The 16,616-nt window shown below is 38.9% G+C and overlaps 2 protein-coding genes across 5 annotated transcripts; both read left to right on the plus strand.

Moving 5' to 3' along the window:
* Positions 1–999: 999 nt before the first annotated feature.
* Positions 1,000–8,564, plus strand: LOC131980497 (midnolin-like). The gene is made up of 7 exons (XM_059344744.1): positions 1,000–1,438; positions 2,375–2,462; positions 2,553–2,615; positions 4,356–4,868; positions 5,062–5,167; positions 6,436–6,681; positions 7,920–8,564. Exons 1-7 carry the CDS (start codon positions 1,212–1,214, stop codon positions 8,072–8,074), a joined length of 1,398 nt encoding a protein of 465 aa, XP_059200727.1. The 5' UTR covers positions 1,000–1,211; the 3' UTR covers positions 8,075–8,564.
* Positions 8,565–10,821: 2,257 nt separating this feature from the next.
* cirbpa (cold inducible RNA binding protein a) lies at positions 10,822–16,132 on the plus strand. Of its 4 annotated transcripts, XR_009395169.1 has the most exons (8): positions 10,822–10,974; positions 11,696–11,806; positions 11,943–12,049; positions 12,406–12,538; positions 12,620–12,773; positions 12,872–12,924; positions 15,497–15,587; positions 15,835–16,132. XR_009395169.1 is itself a non-coding variant. In XM_059344183.1 (7 exons), the coding sequence occupies exons 2-7, from the start codon at positions 11,707–11,709 to the stop codon at positions 13,486–13,488; spliced, it is 561 nt and encodes a 186-aa protein (XP_059200166.1). In that variant the 5' UTR covers positions 10,823–10,974; positions 11,696–11,706; the 3' UTR covers positions 13,489–14,425. The 4 variants fall into 4 exon arrangements, 3 of the variants coding, with proteins under 3 accessions (XP_059200166.1, XP_059200167.1, XP_059200168.1); XM_059344183.1 differs by lacking the exons at positions 15,497–15,587; positions 15,835–16,132 and adding an exon at positions 13,475–14,425 and having other exon boundaries at positions 10,823–10,974; XM_059344184.1 differs by lacking the exons at positions 15,497–15,587; positions 15,835–16,132 and adding an exon at positions 13,475–14,425 and having other exon boundaries at positions 10,823–10,974; positions 12,406–12,526.
* The last annotated feature ends 484 nt before the right edge of the window (positions 16,133–16,616 follow it).

A 16,616-nucleotide genomic window follows, 5' to 3' on the forward strand; every position in this document is an offset into this window, starting at 1 on the left:
AAGTCATTAGATAAAAATACAAGCTCTTATTTTATTGTTGAGCAGTTGAAATGTGCAAGAATCATTTTTATTATTGTAGTTTTTATAGTGAGTTGTAGCTACAAAACTGTGTGAGTTCACTGAGTTGACAGGTTTCTAATTAAGAGTCAATTTCATTTATTTATATATCACAAAATCTTGTATTTAACCCAAATGAGCCTGTAAGGCTACCAAAGGTATAAAAACTTTTTTCCTTCTTTTTTCCCACACAGATGAAACAACAATGAGCTGGTATATTTTCACTGTTTTTTTCTGGAGCAGCACTGTCTGCAGGTTAATTTAAAGAAAAAAATATCCCCTTTTGTGTGCCTAGGACTTTTTTTAAAGTTTAAAATTCAGGCACTTTGACTAACCAAGTATCCTGTATGATCAGACGTCATGTTTTTGTTTTATGATCATAAAGTTCAGGTTTCCTACTTGAAGAAGGCAACCGTGTGTTGTACACTGCACAAGTACAGGTTAGTTAATGATTCATTTTATATTGTCACACACCCTGGGTTTTTTTTAGTGTAATGTCATGTGTCATGTGAGAAAACCCCCTATAGTGCAATAACAGGGCTATTAAGATAATTGGGAGGTAGTGTATTTGTTGTTGGTGTAGCCAATGAGTCATTTTAGGACAAGCTCAGAAACATTATCTCTGGGAAGCTTTTAATAAGATAAATTACCATTTGAATATTGCAAATGCCAGTACAGGCAGTCTGTTTTGATTGGCAAACGAGACAAACATTTTGCTATTATGACATCCTGTACTAAAATGTTGTAGTGCTTTGCAGATTGCATCATTTATGAATGGTGAGTGAGGCACAGAACAGGGCTGAGCCATGTGAGCAACGGGCGTTTCTGATTGGATGGAATGGGCCGACGGGTCTCGGGGCTCTCGCTGATTGGCTGCATGTTCGAATGGGCGGGGCTTGGAATGACTGTGCTGGAGTGTTTTACGCTCGGTGGAGTAGTGCTGCGTCTGTCAAAGCCAGAAAGAGGAACTGCAAGTCTGTTGTGGCGAAAAAACGATCTGTAATTTTATTCCTTCAAGTTCAAAGCTGCTTTATGGTGTCCGCTGAGGAATGAGGAGCAAGATTAAAAAGATAAACCCCGTCGCATCTCGCCTCAATTCAACCGCGCTACCACAATCTGGTTTAGATTTGAAGCTTTTACAGTAAATCAGCTGAATGGAGCAGCAGCGGGGCCTCTGTAGCTTCACCCCGGGAGAGTCTGCTGGCTGCAGGGCTGGGGTCTCCGCCGGTCAGCCCGCCATGCGTTTGTCCATCACGTCGACCACCGGCAGTCCGGTGGAGCTCAGTGTCCCCCGGGGAGAGACCGTGGAGGGACTGAGGACACACATCTCCCACAAACTCAGACTGCAGACAGACAGAATCGTGCTGTTGTACAGAGACAAGTGAGTTATGCTTTATGTAGAGTCTAATACATCTCTTCATCACCAGTCTGTGTTATTTAGTCAATTTATGTCAGTTGTGGAATGTAACTAAGTACGTTTACTCAGATACTCAAGGCTGCTTCAGTGCAGTTTTGAGGTACTTTTCCAGACTATTCAGTATTTGTACAGGTCAGGTTATTTATATCGTTATTTGACACTAACAGGATTATTGGTGGAATGTAAGTTAGAACATCAATACTGTACTTGAGAATTTACATTTTTTGCTACTTTATACTTCTACTCCACTACATCTCACAGGTAAAAAATATCTATATATTTTTACTCAACTACATTTATCTGACAGCCTCAGTTACTTTGCAGATTTAGATTATTAAATAAATAAGGATGTATTATTATAGTTTTGATCTAGCTGTATATAACGTTATTAAACTGATCCTCACCTTTTTCAGCTGCAACAAGTGACATGCATTGTAATGCATTCATAATTATAATCCAATAATGTCATATATCATAATACATATTATGAAATGTGCCACTCTGCATAATAATTGCTTTCAATGTTGGCACTTTAAATATGTTTGATTTTAATACTTTTACTTTTAAGTAAATATTTGAATGCATGACTTTGACTTGTAACACAGTATTTCTGCACTGTGGTAGAAGTACTTTAACAGAAGAAGCTAAAATTGGCTCAAAGCTGTTTAGCTAATCATAAAAACATAATAATGTAATATTCTACATTTATTTTTTATTCTGCATAATGAGCAGACCTTCTAGTACATTTTGCTGATAATCCATCTGTGCTTTAACTCCAGTACCATTTTGAATTTAGGACTTTTACTTGTCTTGGAGTTTTTATTTATTTATCATCCTTTACTTAAGTTAAGGAGTATTTCTTCCACCTCCACTGACTGTTTACTGTGCTGTGTGTGGCAGGCAGCTGACTGCAGGCAAACTGTTGGACCTGGGTGTAACAGATGGAAGCAAACTGACCCTGGTCCCTGCTATTGAAGCTGGTTTAGTGGTAAGTATAAACTGATGTACATCTTACACTCACTTCATACACACATTCAATCACACATTATGTCATGTTGTTGTATTTGTATTGGCACAGTGCTCCACTGCCAGAACTGAGAGAACTATGATGGACGTCTTGGAAAGTTTATCAGAAGCCCAGGTGAGTTTAACCACTTTTTAACTCTATGCTGTAAATTAATGGACACTTGTTGAATGCATTAATTAGGTTGAATTAGGTGAAGGAGAACCAATCTTGTCCTTGAAGAATTCAAAACAATGCACAGGTGTGTGTTTTACACTTATTTTGTAGGATGTGACACACGTATCTCCAAAATCTCAACGACATAATATTTTGTCATAACATTGTGACTTGAGGTTTGACACTCTCGTTCTGCACAGAGGATTGTGGCTCATAATAGCCAGAAAAAGCATGCTGGCTTGCATACTGCAAAATGCATCCTGATGCAATAAGACATCTTGGTATTTGCATACTGCATTTGACATACTATGTATTAGGACATGCTATATCTTGTCCTGCATACTAAATAATACGGAAGGATCAACTTTGTAGTGCAGGGACGGTCGTTGGAAAGCAAGGTGTATATATGAATCAGTTTTTCATTGGAAAAAGAAATCCACACACAAGTTGATGTTCAAAGAATAATATGTATCCACATGCAAACATTATTGCATTATGTCTTTCTTAATGCACATTTCATGTTATAACTGACAGTCATACAGCCACACACACACACACACACACACACACACACACGCTTTACATGAAGAGGCAGGTAGAGCAGAGAGCTGTTGTGTAAAATGTATTTTAAGTTGTAATCCTTAAGATTTTCATTAAATCAAATCTGATTTTTTGCATTTTGTCTGCAATATGCCTTCACAGTGTTTATATTATTTAATGACTGTCTACAAAGTAGTTTTTATGGTTATTAGCAAGCTTAGCCAAAGGAAGAAGTGCAGATTCAAGAGATGTATTGCCATTTACCCTGAAATGCTATTTTTTTAACCTTATTTTAAAAAAATAATTAAATTAAATTAAAAAAAGACAAAGAAGGGCATTTTAAGGAACCATGTCAATATAAAAAGATATACACACTACATACATTAAAATACACACTGTGAACTATATAAATCTATGTAAATCAGTGGTGGAAAAAGTGTTCAGATCCCTTTCTAAAGTATATGTACTAATACCACACTATGAAATTACTCCACTACAAGTAAAAGTCCTGCATTCAGAACTTATTTACGTAAAAGCATTAAAGTACAAGCAAGAAAATGTACCTAAAATAGTGCAAGTACTTGTTATGCAGAATGGCCCCACTTACATTAGTATACTGCATGTTCTACATATATTATTGGATTATTATTGATACATTTAAATGTTCTCAAGGTAGAGCTCATTTTAACTGGTTAATATACTGTTATCAGGTGTAATTTTAAGAAAATGTCTAATCACTTTAAATTTGTGATGTTTTTTATGTTAAATCTTGACCTGAGAAGAACAATATTTGTCTCAAAATGTAGTGGAGTAGAAGTATAAAGTTACATAAAATTGAAATACTCAAGTACAATTTTGAGGTACGTGTACTTTACTTAAGTACATAACCTGAGTAAATGTAGTTAGTTATATTCCACCACTGGGGTAATTATACACACTGAGTTATTGCACAATGAATTAATATGAATTATTGAACAGAACAATGGACTGGGGAACAAAGACTGCAGGGACAAAGGGGGTCATATGTCAGTTTGCTCTTTGGTTGTATTTCTGAAGAAGTTTCTGCTCAATAAATGTTTGCTAAAGTATCCAAATGACTTAAATGTCACTAAAATCTTGAGGATTGTAAATTTAACTCTGTCTTTCCTGACTCCCCTGCAGATCAGTGACTTCTTGTCCGGGCACACGCCTCTGACCATTAACCTTGGAATCGGTGCCCACATGATGTATGTGCAGCTCCAGCTGTCTGCACAGAACGTGGCGGAGCTGCAGCAGCACCGGGACATGAGAGCCGGGAGCAGCGGCGAGCTTCAAACCGGCCTGTCCACTGCCGCCAGGATGAGCCACCCTGACTCCTCCACAGGATCCACCTCCTCCTCCGCTTCCCAAACCTCGACTCTATCCCCAGATTCGATCGAACTCAGTGCTCAAAGACCCAGGACTTCCTTTAACTCAGCAGCTCCCACTTCCCACTCACCCACTGCTGCCCCTCCACATCAGTCCTGTCCTCCCCACTCTACACGCACATCTCCTGCTCCTTCTACCCCGTCTTTGCCTTCTGGTTGTCCACATGCCAGCTGTCCACTACCAGCAGCCACACCCGTCTGTTCACCTGCTCCTGCTGGCGCCATTCCTGCACCCCGGAGCCCAGCGCCAGCCTCCACTTTCAAAGAGGTTAGCCTTTCATATTCCTCTGCAAAAGTACATCTGAATCACAAAGCGGTGGTTTCACCACTTTTTTACTGTATTATTGACATATATTAGAAACATATCCTGCAAAACAAGACAGATTAGAGATTACAGTGTTTACTAGTTTTTATTCCTCATAATGGATGATAAAAACATCTTTCTCCTCCTTGTTTTACAGAGTAGCGTGCACACCTCATCTACTGCAGAGCTGTGTAAGCAGCCAGGAGCAGTCATAGAAAGTTTTGTCAGCCATTCTCCGGGCGTATTCTCCGGGACTTTTTCTGGTAAGTGTGTGAGCAGCAGAGCCCCGAACAACACACATAATGAGAACGTAATTGTTTTTGATACGTTAAATTAAGATATAGAGTGAGATAGATGGAGTACTTTATAAATCCCAAAGTGAAATTGCGGTGTTACCTCAGCCAAGTCACCAAAACCCCCCGAAAATAAACACTCTTAATTTAAAAAGCCAAGTTGGACTTACAATAACTAAAATACATTAAATAGAATAGGAAAATAATGGAGAATAGAGACTGCAGGTGCAGGATTGTTCTTGGATATTCAAATATAATCAAATGCAGTTCAGTTATGTTTTCTGGGGCTGCAGCTAATTATTATTTTTTATTAATGATTATGAGATCATTTTCTCTATTAACTAATCAAGTCAAGTTTGTTGTAGCCCAAAAGCACAAAGCATGTGTAACAAGCATTAAAAAACAAAAACAATGAGGAACATTAGCGAAATACATAAAAATGTATGGAAGTGAAATAAACTTCATCATAGTGTTACAAATGGATTTTTTGATGCTTACAATAAAACAGTAATGAGCAGCATTAGTAAAATAAGGCAAGGCAAGTTTATTTATATACCACATTTCAGCAACAAGGCAATTCATAGTGCTTAACACAACACATCAAAAGCATCACAACAAAGGGCAGGAAAGCACATTAAAAGAGGACATTTAAAGATAATTAAAAGGAAAAATTAAAAAAAAGCCTGCTCACTGACTCACAGTAATTAAAGAGAGAGAAAAACAAAAAATAGAAACAGCTAAAACATGATAAATGAAGTTAAAATACAATTAAATTTTTTTTTTTTTAAATGTGAGTTATATAGTTAAAAATGTTGTAACAATATGTAACATACAGTACGTATAAGTAACCATGCGCATGTAGACTAAGTATGAGTTAGATAACCTCGGTTTAGTATTTTGGGCAGACAAAGTGAGGTTAAGTGCCTGATTAAAGCTTTTGTTCAGAAAATGACAAAAAACTGCCTAAGGAGTTGATTTTAGATTGCCTGTTATATTTGACCACTGATCTAAAACCCAGAGATATTTAGTTTACCTCAAAGAAAAGCAGTAAATCATTACATTTGAGCAGCTGAAAACAGTGAATCGATGGGATTCTTCCCAAATATGATTAATCGGTTATTAAAATAGTTGCTTTTGCTTCACCTAGATCTTTTACAATTGAAACTTGTTACTGTCTCAGTTCGTAATTGTTTTCCTCCCTCTCTTACCCCCCCGCTCTCTTCTTTTCTTCCCATCAGGCACTCTGGCTCCTTGCAGTCAGACTAGCATCAGCCATCCTCGACGAGGCATCAGCATCATTCTCCAGATCCTGAACGACCTGCTCAGAGCGGCCTGCCACCACCAGGGGGCTCAGCCTGCCCCTCCTCCTCTCCGCTGTCCTGACTCGAACCCTCCAGCTGGCCCGCTGCTCACTGCAGAGGAGCCAAGCAAAGCAAAGAGCAAAACACTGCCGACCCAGAGACCAGACCTCAGTACAACTCCAGGTGAACACAGAATATTAAACACATGAAGCATTTACAATATATAACTTATGAAAATGTGTATTTCTCGAACAAGGAAAGAAAACAGGGGGGATATATGTTTAAAAATTAAAAAAAGAACATGGATGCATTTGCTTAAAATAGAGCTGCAGTTGGTGCTGTGATAAAAGGCCAAATTTACTCACACACCACTGAGTAAGAAGTGGAGACTGTTCATAAATTCATGAGTCCCAAGTTACCATTGCTTTGCTTTCTCTTTTGATTTATTCTCAGTTTGTCTTTTATCTTGTTTTTCTGGAGCTTCCTGTGGTTGAGTTCCCTTAGTTATAATAATAATTTACAAAAAGGACATTGTGTTGTATTGAATCAGGCTTGAAACTAGTGATTGAGTCCATAAACTCATTAGGAAGATGTTCACTGAGACAATAAATCAAGTGAGAAGTAGAACCATTTTCCTTTTCCTCTTTAAATTTTCCTTCTATACAATCAGACTTATTTTGAAACCTGTGGAGACGCCCCCTTCTGGCCCTTAGAAAGAATGCAGGTTTAAGACACTTCTGCATTGGCTTCTGAACTGCACTGGCTTGGCTTTTGAGACCTGGAGGTTGCTGCTTGCTACAGAGACTTCTTCTCTTTACTCTTGCTATATTTGGATAATTAATAAAAGCTGATAGCACATATAATTAGCTCCACTATAGCTTTCCTCTTTACCACAGGCATGTGAGAGCCCAGTTTATGTTCCCACAGAAGCAAGATGTGACTACAAGCTGTATTTTTTATCTTGTTTAGGCTTTATAACCCATAGATATGCGCCTGTAGGACAACACGCACACACATAGTGTATCACAATCATCGAAATGAGAGTTAGCTAGTGGCCAGTCCACGTCATTGGTAACTGGCCAATAGAACATGGTTGCGTGTAAGTCAAACAAACTGTACAGGGCTGGCCCAGCTCAAGAAAGATGAAATCTGAATTATTACAGAAATCGGGGCTCATTCTGACTGGGATCCTGTGAGAGCTATGTCAGTCTGAGTTCAGCGCTGCATAACTTTGCCTGTGACCTAAATTAAGGCCTGCTGCATTGAGACCAGACTTTTTTTATCCAGTTGTGTTTTCCCCTTTGGCTTCCAGTCAACGAACCTGAACCTTTACATTCTTCCTCCCTCCCCCAGAACATACTAAACAATAATTTAATAATTGTGTGTCATGTCTAAAGAGTTGTTCTTTCTCTCTCCTGCAGGTGAGTCCCTCTGCTCGTCCACACAGGAGAATCAAACATTGCACTGTAAGCTAGAGCGCCTTCAGTTTTTGATGCATCAGAGGCGTCTTCGCAGACGGACTCGCAGGAACTCACAAAGGTCTCACCCATACCAGCATCATCACAATCGTCCCTAGTCTCCTGGACAGAAAAGATCCAGTCACTGTGATCGTAGTGGCAGCTCTCTGCTGACCAAAAGAAGAACCATCTTGGAACTCAAAGCTGACCTCTGAACTTGTGGACCAGGTGACATAACAGCAGAGTGAACTCAGATGCTTTGTTGATATTTATACAAAGAATGTAGAATGTAAGCCCTAAAGGTCCTGTGACTGTCTCTGTGCTGAGCATGTTATTCCATCTGAGTCTGTCCTTCAATGTCAACGGCTATCATTGCTATGTAGCATACCCCACAAGATGTACATTTTCACGTTCCACGTTGGTGTTTGTACAAAGACCTCTTACCGTGTGTTTCTTTATGTTTTCCAATGCCTTAAATGTCTTGAATGTAGACTGTATGTTCTGTTCTGTGCAGAGGATGTTCCTCCAAAATGTTTCCTTTTTGCAATATGAAAGTGTAAACACAAAGAAGGAAGGAAAAGAATAAAGCAAAACATAAAAGAAAGTGGAGATATTTCTGTCTCAAGCACTTTTTCAGATATGGAACACCAAACTTTGCTTCCTTCATCCGTCTCTATGAGTAAAAGCCTTTAAATTGTTTATTCATGGGTCTTTTACGTTAACTTTCTTTACATTCAGGCATGGTGGGACATTTACATAAAGAGCCAAAATGCTTATGTGATATTTGGAGCTGAACAAATAAGGCCAATTTAGAGTTACAGGCTTGCTTTGACTGCACTGGTAGGAGTGTTGAGGTTGTAGATGTAGAAGAACTGAGCTATTGGTAACCAAAACTTTCCACACACACACAACAACAACTGGTTTCACAGCTAAACCCAGGCCGCATTGTCCAGCCGAGGAGAAGAACCCCCACAGAATCAGACAATACAACCAGAAACACAGTCACACAAAGGAAATCAGAATAACAAAGAGAAGCTACACTGAAAAGGCTCTCAGCCAACGGCCCAGCAGGACATCACCAGCTACAGGAAAGCATAACCTGTTTTTCTGTAGGTTTGATAAACCGTCATTCACACCCCTCACCCGCTCCGATACAGATATCACACCGCCAACTGCACCCCCTGCCAGGCCCTCACTGACCCCCCACCCGCACTCAGGATCTGTGAACTGCTCTCCGCCCTTCACACCAACGACTCAGGAGACTTTCGAAAGCTTTAGATCTTTTCCTGGAACTTTGCTCTTCAAATACAAACAGCAACCTAAAACAAAAAAATCAGATTTTTATTTTGTCTGGTACTGACAATACCGAGCAGCTGATTTCATAATTTTTTAAAAATATTTTAATTCCTTATTTACATTTTTACCACTTCCTCATTAAGTTTTACCTTGTACATACTTCTTCCTTTTCTTTCTATATTTCAAAAGAATTGTTGGAGGAAGCCTGAGGCTCAAGATTTCCATTGCCAGTTAATTCTCCCATATAATTGTTGTGCATGTGATAAATAAAGAACCTTTATTTATTGCTGGTTTGTCAATCAAGTATAACTGCAGTTTACTTTAATTCACCTATAAATCAGCCGTATGTTTTTTCATATATGTGCCATTTTTTTAAGTGCAGAATATGCTAAATGCATTTTATTTGTATTGACAATGTTTTGTGACTTAAGAATATTTGTGGAACTCAAAATGTTGAGGCTGTGACAATACTTGGGTGGATTTTGTGTGTGTGTGTGTGTGTGTGTGTGTGTGTGTGTGTTATTGGTGTATTGAAGTAATTTTAAAAAAGTAGATTAAATTACCTTTTTAATTTTGTAATGTCATATCAGACAAACACACAGTTATACACATTAAGTGTTTTTCTTAAAGTCATAAAACTTGCCTGATCCTGGATGAGCCTATATCGTCACTGTTAAAATAATCGCCTAAGTCATTTTTTGTCAAAATTGTTTTTTGCCTAAATCATCGCCTTATAATGCCGGCCACCTATGGTAAAATCGGCTACATCCTCAGTTGATCAGATCATGTGATTATACCCCTTTAAGATAATGGCCTATGTCAAGTATGTAACTAAAGCAGATTTATTATGCCTAAGTCAAAATAAAATGTGACTCAGGCAATTTTTTGAACATGCAAGATATAGTAACACTTTATTTTGACGGTTTCTACATAAGAGTGACATGAGCGTGTCATAATCAAGACATGGGATGTGTCATGAACATGATATGATACTTGTCATGTCATGTTTCTGACAGGCTTGTGTGGCTCTTATGTAGACACCTTCAAAATAAAGTGTTAACATATCTTGCATGTTCAAAAAATTGCCTAAGTCATTTATTTCTCTTAAGTTACATAATTTACACACAGTGTTAATACTATGCCAATAGCCATCCTTTGTTACATCCTTTTTTTTAGAGTGAAATGATCAATAAATGTCATATGTGACACTTTTGGTGAAGTTTTTTGTGTTTCCTGAAAAATTTGAAAAAATGAGTTAGGCGATTATTTTAACAGGGTTACGATATGTGCCATTTTTAAGTGCAGAATATGCTAAATGCATTTATTTGTATTGACAATGTTTTGTGACTGAAGAATATTTGTGGAACTCAACATGTTGAGGCTGTGACAATACTTGGGATTAGATTAAATTACCTTTTTCATTTTTTAATGTCATATCAGACAAACACACAGTTATACACATTAAGTGGGTTTTTTTTAAGTCATAAAACGTGCCTGATCCTGGAGGAGCCTATATCACAGGCCTATATGCCGTTTATGCAGGGGCCGCACCACCCTGTACAATAGATGGCAGTACTGAGCCGCTTTGTAGCTTGGTGACCGCCAATACAACCGCAGAAGAAGAGTCAGAGCGCAGAGCGCTGAAAAGCGGAGCGCTTCTTCTCCTTCGTTCATTCGACCTGCAGATTCTCTCATCGGCTGTCTGGCTCCCGCGAGTGCTAAGGTAAGTGCTGTTTCAAGAAACAAATTTCCCGCTTTTACAATGGATTTGATACGCTAACATACATCTGAATTAACAATTCACGACTAACTTGTTCTTTTGTTTGCCTGAATTTAGATATATAATACTGCGTTGTAGAAAAACCATACAATGCACGTACGCACATTGGAACAAAAAAATAAATAAAACCGCTCTAAATGATTATGATGTGTAGATTAAGATTGCATAGCATAGACAATATTTCATTTGTTTTTCAGAACAATTACGTAACGTTAACCCAGATAATATGGCCGCATGGCGTACTTCGATGGCGGTCAGTGAAACAAAAGTGAGGCGCTCTATGAGCTCGTTGCTACAAAATGGCGCCGAAGGAAAAAAGGGCTAACGGTGGCTGCCTAATCCGCTAGTCTAACGGCACCACGTTTATGGGCCTGCGGCCTAACCGGACCGCCTATATCAATGGTGCTGGTCGGTTAACGTGGAATAACCCATATTTATACCTATTGAGTTTAATTCATAGCATTGATTCCACACACGAGGAGAAGAAACACTTTGGTATAAAATGACATTTTGCCGCTTATGGCGGCTTGTGACCTACTTTCGTTCTGCGTGAGCGGACAATTTTTTTTTTTTTTTTTTGCACGTTTGCTAAATATTTTTGCAGATTGTGGTGAATATCCATTTGCTAAGCTGACTGTTCCTTTATTGCAACATTATTTTCTAGATATTATAAATATGGCGGACGAAGGTAAATTGTTCATCGGAGGACTGAGCTTTGAGACCAACGAGGACTCTCTGGCTGCGGCCTTCGGCAAATATGGAACCATCGAAAAAGGTAAATTCACCGCAGCATTTAATTTGTTTTTTAGGTTTTAATCCACTGGAATTGATTCCACACGAATTGATTGGTTTCGTTGTTTGAGGAAAAAACAAATGTTTGATTGATTCTTTGCCCTCTCCCCCTCCATCAGTGGATGTGATCAGAGACAAAGAGACGGGGAAGTCTCGTGGTTTCGGCTTCGTGAAATACGACAACACAGAAGATGCTAAAGACGCATTGGAAGCGATGAACGGCAAGGTAAAAACCCTGCACGACTAAACACTATTTACACGTTTTCATTCAATTTAATTTTTGTCTTTTTTTACCAAAATTATTTTTTCAATATAAATCAATTTCGTTATGTATATACCTGCAGGACTATTTCACATGTCAAAATCATTTTAGTTCTTATGAGGACAAGTTAAAAGTCAGGATTTATTGAAATTGCAATATAGCTATCAACAGTCTCTGCCACGGATTCTGTGAGACTGATGAAAAATTGTAGTTACCTCATGATTGTAAAAATGACCACAATTGGATATCTATATCGTTCTGCCTTAAAGCCAAATGTCATGTTAATTTTTTTCTTTTCCCTCAATTCACAATGTTTACAGACTGTGGATGGACGGGCTATTCGTGTGGATGAAGCAGGAAAGGGAGGACGCAACAGAGGGGGATTCTCCGGGGGTCCAAGAGGACAGCGTGGTGGATTCGGGAGAGGGAGAGGTGGACGAGGTTACTCCAGAGGTGGACACTAGCTGTCTGCATTTTGTCCATTAATGGCAATCTGCCATTTCCCTGGTTACGAATATTTATTTGTTTTCTTAGGTGGCGGAGGATACAATGGTGATAGGGGATATGGTGGTGACAGCCGCTACAATGACAGAAGCTTTAGCAGCGGTGACAGGTTTGGAGGCAGTGGTGGTGGTGGCGGCGGCCAGTACAGGAGTAGCGGAGGATATTCAAGCTACAGAGACAATAGGTAAGAAATGTCTGACACTCCCTGATGCTTGTTCAGAAGCCTATCATATATTTGTAATATATTGCAATATGCTTAATCTGTCTTTTCTTTATTTCCAGGGGTCAGGGTGGATATGGTGATCGCTCAACCTATCGCGATTACGACAGCTATGGTAAGCATCAATGATATGCATCTGTACTGTGTATGTAGACTTATGTTGGGGCTGTCATTTTCAAATTTTTCAAATGAACCTTAATGAAAGTATCTTCAAAGTAGTTTATTGGATATGCCGGAGTATTTGTGACATTACATCGTTATTTAGTTGAACATATGAACTATTTGTCTGTTGTAGGCTGATTAATACACCACACTAAGCGCCATCAAACCTTTTAAAACAACTTCACAGCCCCAACATATGATGGCTTGTATTTTATGTCCCTCAGTTTTGTACCTGAGCCCAACGTGATGCCTCTCCATGCGTTGCCAAATTTTGCTAGCCCCCCCTCCCGTTGTCCCACTCTGATAAAGAGGCTGGCAAACTATTTGAAACATGTAGCAAATGTTACCTATTTTGCCATTGCTCGTATCTCAGCGGATGGAGCCCCTTATGCAAAAACTGAGGGATGGTTTATGGACTGTCTGGTGGGTTGAAGGGGATGTTGTGAAACTCCAGTGTTGGAACTTTCAGTGTCTTTACCTGTGTGCCCACTTCTTATCATCAGGTGCAAACGAGTAAACATCTCCCTGATTCAAGATCATCACTTGGCTGGCTGTATTTCAAAGATGCGCTCCTCAAGAAAAATGTCCACGTGTTATTGCTGACCTTAGTTTTGTAGTTCTGTTGTAGTAGCTCAAGCATCTTAAGAAACTAGCCATGAGTTTTGGTCATTCCTAACAAACCATGTTACAAATTGAAGTTCAAGACTCTTACCTTGCTTGATTGGGCATCCTTATTCCTCAAAGGTCGTTTGTTAATTAATTAAAAAGGCATCTGTGTAATCTGATTAGTACTGTAAAGTCCCAGTTCGGGGACCGAACAATGGCTCTCCACATGGCTTTTCGTTGAACAGCCACCACCATCGCTGTAGACTCTTTATCCAGCACGTTAAAGTGTTTTCTGATTTTTGATTCCTTATTTAGTTTATTTTTTTATATTGATATATCCGATGGGGCTTGTTTTTGTTTGTTTGTTCCTTTAATTATTTCCCCTCTCAGTCTCTGTGGCTGACCTACCTCTTGCCAGGTTTTAAACTGAGTGAGGAAAGAAATCCAGTTATTCATAAATAGACTTTTGGGGGATTTTATGCTAAATTCCTTTACTATTAAAAACTTAGTCTAGCTGAGGCTCCTGTGTGTTCAATTTCCCAAAAGAGTGAATTCCTTTCAGACTGGTGAACTACACATCCGAAGTGGCCGGCTGTTCATGAAGTTGCAAATTGCAGCATGCTACAGTCTGTCCAAGGTATCTTCTGTGCTCTGCTCAACATCTGCATTTTAAATGTGCTGTAAAATGGACTAATCTTGTTTAAGTGATCGAGAAATGTAACTTCGTTTCCCCAAAGTAATATCCAACCGGGAACAGTTTTGTACTTTATGTTCTTTGTATGATCAACATTTTTTTTTCTTTGTCAGTTTGGCTTCATGGAGCCTATTAAACAGACTGTGGAAAATAATCTTGATTCTTTTGCCTTTCAAAACTACCGCATGGGGGAATTAGCTGAGAGCTGTAGGCTCACATGTTACTGCAATGCTGCGTGAGTCAACTAATTGAAGCACTGAAATTGCACATGGATTTCTGTGGAGGGCAATTATCAATTGGCTTTAATTATTTAAATAAAACTATAGCTGCATTAACTGTAATTGGGTTTATCTTTAATTTAAAAAAAAAAGTCCACTTCCAGTCCACAAGCTGCCTGTGTAGTTTAAGATTTCAGTATTAAAGATGGTTTTTGGCCCAGTGCACCCTGTCTAAAAACCATCCGTTTGCTAAATGTGTTCAGCATCTTCATAGTGCATTGAGATCCAACCTCTAGTGAGGTTTAAAAAAAAAAAAAAAAAAATCCCCAAGTGGCACATGGTAATGCTGGGAAAACATCAGCTGGTGTCTGGTCATATTAATGCTTCATTACGTTCAAGAGGTCAGCTACTTCAAAAACCTACAAGTCCTTGGAGAGTGAAGTGTTGCGCCTTCCAACAAGTGCTCATCAGAGATGAAAGCTGCTCTCTTGCCTAGGTCATATGTGGAGAAAGTAGGCCAATGCACGTGAGGTAAAAATCTCCTTTTGCTTTGCTCACATCCTTCAAACTCAGTTCTCATTGTTTCCATGAATACCTTCAAGTTAGTCGTTGTTTGTAGTCCTCTGCTTCAGATGTCGCCTACAACATGCCATGGCCGCTTCCCCGATTGGAAAAGTTCTTTGAGAAAATGTTTCTGTGAAGCTCCTCTGGATTGTGGTGCACAACCTCCCAAGCCCACCAAAAAAGCATTGGCCTCTAAGTCATGGGTAGTATTGTGCTCAGTCCACTTCTGTTCACTGCATTAGTGCAAACCATTTGCTCCAGTAATATCCCACAGCCGTCCTTATTGACGCCTAAGGTCTCTAGACTATTCACTTTTTATTTGTACCTTTTTACATTTGAATAAGCGGTGAGTTTCAGACTCCAGTAGGGTTGCATGCATCTTGTTTGACTTGTGTCAAATGTTAATTGCCGGACTTAATCCATCTCTTTATCTTTTTCTTTAGAGTGAACTGGCTGTCAGAGGCTTCGGACGACCTCCTCACAGCTGAAGTATCCGGCTTCAGATGGCAGTGATAATGCAGATCCAGTAGTCAGGTAAATTCTTGTACATTTAGGGTTGCAGCAGTTGGTGAATTTCAAGGCATAGAGTGGTATGAAAGTTAATGGTTACATTTTAAAACTTTTTCTAGGCATCCAATCTTAAAAAATGATTTACAGTTTAGAGCATCTAACCATATACTTTGACCGATTGAATGGCAATACAATTATGATGTAATCTCACTGCCACCCTTTGTGTAGTCGTTTGCCTAGCTGATAACCATCTCTTCCTGCCTTGTTTCAGGTCCAAGGTGCAGCAGCGGTGGTGCAGCTGTGAGCAGTGGCTACATGGGAGGAGCCTGCCAGGATCTTGCCAACTGAAAGTGTGACTGTAGTGTGCCCTGAAACACACTTTTAAAAAAATATAAGTGCTGCTACTCAGAAGTCCTACAGAAGGGTGTCATGCTGTCCTGTACAAGCAATGGGCTTACATTCAAGATGTTGCACTGTCATTCATTTCAATGCTGATTAATTTAGCTGAAAAGATGCTAGTATTCTGGTGTTTTGTATTGAAATTTAAAAAATAAAGTCTTCAAATCAAACTGCTTGTTGCATTTCTTCAGGATTACTATGGTTGCTGGAAGTCCTTGAATTTTGTGGTTTCAGAGCCAGTAGTGCTTGAAATTTGGGTTATATAGGATGACAGTACAATGTGGTGCAGAATTGATAAAAGTCTTGAAAGTGTAGACAATCCTATATTTTCCAGTTTAAGAATGTTCTTTTTGGTATTCTTAAGACTTTAAACAATCTTGAGCTGAAGCTCCAATCACTTGGGTAAAGAGTTTTCTAATGAAATTATCTAGTTATCGATCATAACATAATTCAATAGGGTGAAATATGTAAATGTATCAATTTAATTTACCACAGACATGGTGCATCTTCAAGTGCTTGAATTTAGCTTCAGAAATTTCATAAGCAATTTCCAAAATATTTCACTTCTAATGTAACATTTTTGGGGAATTAAAATTAATTAAAATAAAAGGTGTGAAATGATTTAAGGATGGGGGCAGTTTGGAAAGATGAACC

Source organism: Centropristis striata, chromosome 11, assembly GCF_030273125.1.
Source record: "Centropristis striata isolate RG_2023a ecotype Rhode Island chromosome 11, C.striata_1.0, whole genome shotgun sequence".
Taxonomy (NCBI): Eukaryota; Metazoa; Chordata; class Actinopteri; order Perciformes; family Serranidae; genus Centropristis; species Centropristis striata.